This window comes from Lontra canadensis, unplaced genomic scaffold, assembly GCF_010015895.1.
Source record: "Lontra canadensis isolate GAN:19392208 unplaced genomic scaffold, GSC_riverotter_1.0 scaffold57, whole genome shotgun sequence".
Lineage (NCBI taxonomy): Eukaryota > Metazoa > Chordata > Mammalia > Carnivora > Mustelidae > Lontra > Lontra canadensis.
The window spans coordinates 11,854,242-11,862,903 of record NW_022631051.1 but is presented as its reverse complement, the minus strand read 5'-3'; the positions used below and the strand labels follow the sequence as shown (position 1 = coordinate 11,862,903).

The window sequence follows — 8,662 nt, the reverse complement described above, 5'->3', positions numbered from 1 at the left end:
CTTGGATACCCACTTTCAAGGCAGCTCCCTCACATGCCCAGTCAGTTTTTGACAAAAGCCCTTCATTACTTGCTACATGGGCTTTTCCATAAGGCTGTTTGGGTGTCTCTGTGACACGAGAGCAAGTGATCCAGGGGGAAGCACAGTGGAAGTCACAGTGCCTTTTATGACCTAACTTTGGAAGTCACACACTGTAATTTCCATAGATGATCACATGTCTGTTTTATTCAGTGTGGCAGGGGACTTCACAAGGGCATGAATGGATACCAGGAGGCAAGAATCATTGTGGTCATTTTGGGTGATGCTTACCACACATGGGTAAATGTGAACAAGGGGAACTGGAATATACAAGCAGTTTGAGGAGCAGACCAGGGAAAGGGCGATATATATAAATAAATTATGTATTGTTGGACATAGAGTCAGAGTCAATATTACTATCTGGATGTACAAAACATAATTGTGCCCCACTGTTAGAATTGAGGGGGTGGCTCTAGGGAGCCAGATAATAAATAGAATTCTGGGTCAGGATCCAGCTCACAATGGTAACCCTGTGTCATTGCCCAGTTTGCAAACACCTGATTGGAATAGAATATTTGGATGCAGCACCCAGATTGGGTCTTTTATCTGTGAGATAAGAACTATCATGATAGGAGAGGCCAAGTGGAGGTCTCTGTACCTGTTCCCATTCCTGGTCAAGATAGTAAATATAAAACAGTATCACACGGTAGGAGGAATGACAGATAATTTTGTCATTCTTAAGGATGCAAAGGGCTCGAGTGGTGGACCTTGTCATATTTCCATTTAATTCAGCAGTCTGTCCCTGCAGAAAGCAGGTTCATCCTGGAAGTTGGCCAAGATTTCTGTAAAGTCACCCAGATAGTAGCCCCAGCTGAAGCTGCCATTCCAGATGGGCTGCCTTGCTCAAGCCGGATTAATGAAGTCTCGGGTATATGGTATACAAACGTTAATTGGCAAATGTGTTCATTTCTGTCCCTATCAGGTACCATCTGCTTTCACACAGAACAGGCAAGAGTCTACATTTAATTTTGCCCCAGGATTATGCCCATCCTGCCTCTGTCAGGAAGAGAGATCTGGACCACCTACAACCAGGCATCCACAGAACATCACACCAGTTCACTACTCTGACTGCATGCCATTCGAGCGAGATTAGGGAGAAATGGCTGGCATGTTGGAAGCCTTGGTAAGAAACATGCATTGCATCCTTGGAGACGTGCCTGTGAAGATTCAAGGATCTGCTGCATGAGAAGAGCTTGGAGTGCCCCAGGACATGCACATCCAAAGGAAAAGATGAATTATCACAATTTGCACCTCCCGTGGCAAAGAAGGAAGCATGACACCTGGTAGGACTCTTCAGGTTTTGGAGACAACATATTCCATATCTTGGAACGCTTCTTTGGCCTGTATACCAGACACAAAAGACTGCCCCATTTTTTTAAGGTGTACTGGAGAGTGCGTCTGTGTACATGAGCAGGGGAATTGGGAGGGGCGGAAGGAGAAGCAGACTCCCCACTAAGCATGGAGCCAGACACTGGGCTGGATCCCCAGACCTGGAGATCATGACCTGAGCTGAAGTTAGACACTTAACTGACTGAACCACCAAGGTGCCCAAAAAGACTGTGACTTTGAGTGTATCCCAGACTAGGAACGTTCTCCGCAGAGGAGCAAAGTCTAAGCTGCCGTGGAAGCAGCCCTGGTGCTTGGGCCACAAGATGGCGCCAATCTGAAGGGACTGGGGGTATCAGTGGTAGGAAAAGGTACCTTCTTAGGGGTCTGGAGCCAGGCCGCAAAGTCTGCAGAGGTGACTCATGTGCTTATAAAGCAGTTCCTGTAGTGCTAGTGGGCCTGGCAGAGGGCCATCAGACACAACATTACCCTATGGCCAGAACTGCTTGTCATGAGGGAAGTGCTGTCAAACCCGTGAAGTCATAAAGTTGGTTAGGTTCAGCCACTGTCCATTGTGAAGCAGAAGATCCTGCTGGGTTAGAAGCTGTAGCAGCGCCTGAAGACTTTATCCTCTTTGTGTCCAGCACCCAACTGGTAAGAAAAAGGAGGCCCCATCTTGGTGAGAGTAACTGACCCAGATTAGGAGAGAATAGAGCTGCTTTTAAACCAGGGGATAGAGAGGAATAAATTTGACTCCCGAGGGATCCATTTAGGGTCTCAGTACTCCCTTGCCTCATTGTGCTACAGCCCTCACTGCAAGAGGCACAGGGTGCAGGGGCTTGGACCCCTCGGAGATGAGGTGTGAGCCAGGCCACCTGGCACGCTAGCAAGGACAGCAGAATGGTAGGGACCTTGAAGGGAATCTACAATGAATAATGGAGGGAAGACAAGATGAGGAGAATCGATGCATTGGAACCTAGGAGAAGGCCCTAAGAAAATCAGTGTGACATGTTGAATATATGTTTATAGCATCTTTCACCAGTATAGTGGGAGGTTGGTGAAGGTCCTTCAGGAGGGTGCAGCAGGGAGATGCTTAGGGGCTTCAATGGGAAGAAGCTGGAGGTGTGAACGGCTCCTCCCAAGGAAGGCATTTGGCAGGAAGGCTGACAGGCTTAGGGGAGGGGAAGGGAGATTGAGAACGTGAGGAGTTTTCACTGCCGAGTTTTGGGGAGTCTCTTCTCTGTGTCTTGTGCAGATGTCAGTAGAATATACATCCCCCTTGAAGGGTTTGGTGTTTGGACTTAGTCTTAACCAAGTGAGAGGGGCATGAAGGAGGGGCAAGGGCAGAGACGCCCCTAGGGTCCCACGTGTGGTTTCCCTTGGGCTTTTCCTTCAAAGAGGTGGGCCATTTCAGAAGCACGGGGGGTGGGGGGGCTTCAGACATAGCCACTTCTGCAGCCAGGGCCCTGCCTCCTTCAGACGAGCTCCGCCATCAGAACAATTGGTGGATTGTGATAGTGGCCTGGTGCTGCTTACTGGGCCTCAGCTCTGAGCAGGTGCCCCTTCTCACTTATACATAGGCGGAAAATGCTCAGTCAGGTCATAGTCCAGCGTTTTGATGGTTAAAATCATTATTTACCAAACCAGCTCTCTCTCAGTCCCCTCGTTCCCTTGGGAAGAGCAGCCTGCTGTAGGGTGAGGGCTGAGAGTGGCTCCAGGGAGCGGCAGAGCAGAGTCAGGGTGGAACTGGAGGAAGGTGGGGCCCAGGTGTGGATTGCTGGCTGTGCTGGGGTGGAGGGAAATGCATATGTTCCATGTGTTTGTAGAGACTGCTACCACAGGACTGGCCAAGTGCTCTGGCCCTTGCCCAGGGCCCTGCTTGTGGGTATCATTCCTGAGGCCTTTGCGGGTTCTGCAATTGATTTCTGACTTCACCATCCACACAGGCTGAGGTTTTAGCTTCTGTAGTCCGAACTCTAGTTCCTCTGATCCACCTTTTTCTGGATTCAAAACTTGCCTTTTCCTTGATTCCAAAACTTGCTTTTTTCTTAAAGAGCAGGGGTGTCTTAATTTCTCCTCTCTGACCTTCTGGTTTTAGCTCTTCCTTTATTTCATTTGGGTTTTCAAGTGGCAGCTCAGAGCACTCATGTTCAGTCATCCAAGTGTAATCAGAGGTTCACTAATAGATTCTCCAATGTGTCACTCCCCTTTTGTTCCTGGAAGAAACAGTCTGTGATTCTGCTTGGTCATGAGACACTGCTTCATTCTGTTTAGTAATATTTTATCCAGGACTGTTGTATCTACTTACACTTGGGATGGTGCTTTAATTTTCCTTTCTCTTACCTTTCTCTGACATTTTGTGTCAAAAATTTACTAGCACTGTAAGAGGAGTTTTAGATCTTTCTGATTTTTTGAAAATAATTTTCTTGCCTCTGATTTGCATTGAAGCCTGGTGGATTGTGAGTAGGAATGCACTGTATAGAGCAGGAAGGAGTCCAGATCTGAACATGTGGAAAGTTGCCATTACCATTTTAGTAAGGCCTGCCTGCCTACCAGAGAAGGCAAACAAAAGCTCAGGACCTGACCTGTTGCCACTGGACTAGGGAAAGAGATGGTTGTCCAGTCCTTAAAATCATGTTGGAGATGGTGATGATCTTGGGGAAAGTTTGAGAAACTAACTTTGGAAAAATTTATGCTCTGTGAAGCTCAGTCAGGAACAGAGATAAAGCCCTAATTACTCTCCTTTCAGCCAGCTGGGGGTCAGAGTAAGGGACACCGGTGCCACCAGCAGAGAGAGAGACAGAGAGAGAGAGAGAGCGTGAGTGCGTGCTCCAGGTTTAGAACTAGAAGTGGTAGGATGGAAGGAGGATAGGGGACCTCCAGGGATCTCACTTCCTGCTAAGAAGGGTGGTGGAGGCTGGGTTGTCCTGGCCCAAAAGCGGGAGGGCTGAGCACCATGAAAATGCACTGAGGATTTTCCCTTACCTTGCAGCAGGTCAGTGGAGATGAGTGGACAAGACCCTCTCAGCCTCTTGGATCTTGCAGCACAGAGCCTCCTGAATGATGAGGACTCAGCTGTCCGTGCCCTGGAGAAGCTCCCTGTGGGCCTCTTCCCAGCACTGTCCACGGCAGCTTTTGATGGGGGACACACGAAGACTGTGACAGCAATGGTGCAGGCCTGGCCTTTCCCCTGCCTCCGTCTTGGATCGTTAAGAGATCAGTCAATAACTCAAGACCTCTTGGAAGCTGTCCTAGATGGGCTGGAATTGGTTCCTACCAGTGTTACTTGCCCCAGGTAACTGGAGAGACAGGGTGCTGATAGTGGTGCAGTGACTGAGGAAGCAGGAGCTGGATTCAGGGATGCGGGGCCCAGGCATGTGCCACCAGGTACAATGTCAATCATTGGGAAGCCTTGAGCCATTGCTCAGGGTCCCTCTGAGAAGAGGGCCCTGGTGCAGTTCAGAGCCGATCACGCTGCTGAAGTGGTTAAGGGGATGGGTAGGTTTCCAGGTGGTATCCCCGGAGTGTATAAAAAGGTGGGCACTGAGCAGGGCCCTTTGAACGCATGGTGCAGGGCAGCAGGCAGGGCTGCTGGCTGGCCCAGCGGCCCTTTCCAGGGTTCACTGCTGCTGGTCTCCTCCCAGCCCTGCTGTACTGGCCTGGAAGTCCCAATCTCTACTATCCTCCTCATTCCCTGCAGGAGATCGAAGCTGAAGGTGCTGGATTTTACCCATGACTTTGAGCACTCCAACTGGGAGGAGTGCTCTGAGATGACTCCTGCTCCCTTTGTCATCACACACATGCTGGAAGAGCCGGAGGCAGACCCGCTGGCGCCCGATTCCAAAGAACAGCCTCCGCATCACCGAGAACCTGTGGAAATCCACACAGACCTTTTCCTCGGCGGTTTGTTCGGCTTCTTCCACCTGTCGGGGTTCCCCTCGTACATACTGCAGAGAGTTGAGAAGAGCCATGGCTATCTGCGCCTCCGCTGTCGGACCCTGGTCATCAACCAGGTGCCGTTGCGCAGCCTCGTCGAGATCCTGGGAATGCTGGAGCTGGAGACCATCCGAGAGGTGAGGCTTCATCACAGGAGCAGGTTCTGCTTCCGGTCGGACCTGATCCAGTTCTTCACCCACGTAGGGCAGATGAGCAACCTGGGCCACCTCGTCCTGAACGACATCCCCTGGGATTTCCCTGCAGACTGTTTCTCCTTGCTGAGTCCACTGGGCCACCTCCAGAAGCTCCATCTCATCTTTGGCTGTCTCTCAGGCCAGCTACAGAAGATGCTGAGGTGAGTGTGCGGCAAGTCCTCTGAAGGTACGCAGGCCAGGGCGCCTGGACGCCGCTCTGGGCATTGCTGCATTGGAGCAGAGACAAGCCCGCGCTTCCCTTCTGTGAGTCCACAGAGTTGCTGCTGGACCCAGACTCCAGGGCAGTGGTCCTGGGCCAGCCAGGGGCTCGTGGCTGCTATAGAAGAGAAAGAGGCAGGTCTGAAATTGTCATCTCATCCACTCATTCATTCACTCCACTCATTCATTCATTCATGCGCTTAGTCTGTGCCAAGCAGTTAGCTAAGAATGGATATGCAGCCTTGAAAAAAATCTGTCTAGAGTTTATGTAGAGAAGGTGAATAAGGATGGTAAGTTGTGAGGGTGGTGTTTGAGGGAGGAAACTGCCCCCCACAACATCTAAGCTGAGCTGATTTGGTGAACTGACTCTCCTCATAAATGTCTCTCAGATTTCTCTGTGGTACGCCCTGGAATGGGGAGTTGTTCTCCTGGGGCACGGGTCTTTGAGTAAATAGAAGCATGGGGAACCATCTTCCTGAACCTTCTACCGAGTAGAATCTAAGCCTTACCATGAGTAGGAGTTACATCTAAATTTCATTAATCCTATGCTTTATGGAGCATGAGTGATAACTGTGTCGATGTGGCTCGTTAGGAAGCTAAGAGGGGTGCCCGACACCATACTCTGAAAATAGAGAGGTCCTGTGGGGAATGGAGAAATGTTTCACTCCACGCTCTGTGTTCTTAACTGCTACAGAAGATGGCTCCCACCATTTGCATCCAGACTGAGGTAGGCGTAGTGCAAATTTCTGAGGCCAGATTTCTGGATCTTTTCCAAATGCATCTAGTGTACACTCTAATTTCCAAGGAGTAAACCGTGTTTGTCTCTCCACAGTGGCCTGCAAAAACCACTAGAGACACTGGTGATTAATGGATGTAGGCTTACTGAGAATGACATCACTTACTTGTCCCAGAGCATTCATGCCACCCACCTGAAGGAGTTGGTCCTCTGTGGCAATAATCTATCCCAGATGGTTCCTGGGCCCCTCGAGGTTCTGCTGGGGGAGGTCTCAGGCACTCTGCAGCACCTGAACTTGAGAAGCTGCCGGCTGAAGGAAGCCCAGCTCCGAGCCCTGCTGCCTGCCCTGTGCTGCTGCTCCCGCCTCCGCTCTCTGGTGTTCTACGACAATGTCATTTCCACCTCAGGCATCATGAACGTGCTGCAGCACTTAGCGGGGCTGAAGGAGCTGAAGCGTGTGCAGTACCCTGTCCCTGCTGAGTGTGTTGTGTACTTGGATGAATACAGGTGGGGGAACCTCAACAGAGTGGAGCTCGCCCGCGTGCATGCCAAGTTGCAGGAAATGTTGCAGGCACTGCAGCGGGCCGACATGGAGTTGACTAACTCGACCTCAGTGGCCTGACTTAATGAGAATGCACAGCTGACCTGATGGGAAAGAGGGGCAGCTGTGGATCCTGGAGCTGTGGCAGTGGATTTCCCGAGGGATGGTGTGGCTTTGAAGAAAACTATGAAAACAAGAGAAAACACAACAAACGCTGTGGTGGGGACTCCTATTTCTGGATCCAACTGGGGCTCCCTTACTCATTACATCGACAAGCACCGGTCAAAAATCGATCCTGCAGGTGCTGTTTTAGTGCTGGATATAAAAAGAGAGAGTCTCCCAGCACTTTTCCTTCTGGTCTGTTTACCCAGTTTCCCTTTCATTTTGCTTCAGCATTCCCACTTTGAACACCACGCAGTTGGGTGAGTTTCTTTTCAAAACACTTTTTTTTTTTTTTAATAAGGTGGGATCACTGACGTATTCATCAAGGAAATAGATGAATGTAGGTGCTCAGTACATAGTTTTTGTTCACCTCTTTATTCAGATATTTGTCAACTTCCTGTTCAGAAACTGCTCTTATTGAGGAAGAGTGTAAACATTCAAGGTGTCTGCTTTCAAAGAACGTAGCTTTGAAAGGGATGGGTACCACTAAACAGGTCACCAAACCCCTAAGAAAGCTGGTTTCAGAGGAGTGCCATGAGAACAACAGATACCAGTATGGCAAGGGGTTACCAGAGTCAGGGGACTGGGAAGGTTGAGCATATGTATTGGTCTGTCCTCAGCTCCTGACGCAGAGCTTCTGAAAGCAGTGTCATTTCCTAAGTAACAACTCTAGAAGTATCCTTTGTCCCAACATTTGGCCTTTGACCCCCACCCCTGACACAGAGCTCTTGAAACCCTTGTACATACATTCCTAAGTGAGAAGAAAACTAGGATCATTTTTTGTTCTAATGACACGCTTTAGGCTGGGCGATCAGATGGCTCCCAGGTGGGACTGGTCCCCTGAAAGACCAAACCATGATTAGCTTGGAGTTTTCAGCCCCTGCCTCATTTTCCAGAGGGGGAGGAGGGACTGGAAACGGAGTGAGTTGATAGACCTACATGAGGAAACCTCCATAAAACCCCAGTAGTAGGGGTATGGAGAGATGTACCCGAACACCACAAGGACAGAAGCTCCTCCACTTGGATCCCCTCCTCCCAGACCTCACCATATGTATCTCTTCATCTGGCTCTTCATCCGTACTATTTATCATCTTTTCATAAACTGGTAATAGTAAGTGTTTCTGTGAGATCTGTGAGCCACTCCAGCAAATTAATCCAACTTGAGGGAGGGGGTCATGGGAGCGCCTCTGATTTGTAGCCAGATCAGACAAGTGGTGAGTAAGCTGGGGGCTTAACTACTTGCTCTTGGGCATCTGAAGTAGGGTGGGGGCAGTCATGTGGGATTGATCTCTTTGGCTGGGATCCACCACTCTCTCCAGGTGCATGGTATCGGAGATACGGTGTGACTTAGTTTTTGTTGCAGGGACGAATCCCCACACATTTGGTGACCAGAAATGTTAGAAGTGCAGTGTTTTCTGTGAGGCGTAAAGGAGACCCAGGAGAAAGACTCCCAGCAGCGAAGAACTGGGT

The 8,662-nt window shown here is 49.8% G+C and overlaps 1 protein-coding gene across 5 annotated transcripts; it reads left to right on the top strand.

Annotated features, from left to right (window-relative positions):
- Positions 1–1,038: 1,038 nt before the first annotated feature.
- PRAME (preferentially expressed antigen in melanoma) lies at positions 1,039–7,372 on the top strand. 5 transcript variants are annotated; one of them, XM_032875666.1, is made up of 4 exons: positions 1,039–1,361; positions 4,397–4,699; positions 5,105–5,695; positions 6,586–7,372. In XM_032875666.1, the coding sequence occupies exons 1-4, from the start codon at positions 1,261–1,263 to the stop codon at positions 7,109–7,111; spliced, it is 1,521 nt and encodes a 506-aa protein (XP_032731557.1). In that variant the 5' UTR covers positions 1,039–1,260; the 3' UTR covers positions 7,112–7,372. The 5 variants fall into 5 exon arrangements, with proteins under 5 accessions (XP_032731557.1, XP_032731558.1, XP_032731561.1 ...); XM_032875667.1 differs by having other exon boundaries at positions 1,300–1,361; positions 4,400–4,699; XM_032875670.1 differs by lacking the exon at positions 1,039–1,361 and adding an exon at positions 1,989–2,058.
- The last annotated feature ends 1,290 nt before the right edge of the window (positions 7,373–8,662 follow it).

Bases quoted from the DNA above. Each gene is read 5' to 3' on its own strand.
- PRAME (XM_032875666.1), top strand. From the start codon at position 1,261: ATGAGAAGAGCTTGGAGTGCCCCAGGACATGCACATCCAAAGGAAAAG. The intron at 4,700-5,104 runs GTAACTGGAGAG...CATTCCCTGCAG, and splicing joins ACCAGTGTTACTTGCCCCAG to GAGATCGAAGCTGAAGGTGC. The intron at 5,696-6,585 runs GTGAGTGTGCGG...GTCTCTCCACAG, and splicing joins CAGCTACAGAAGATGCTGAG to TGGCCTGCAAAAACCACTAG.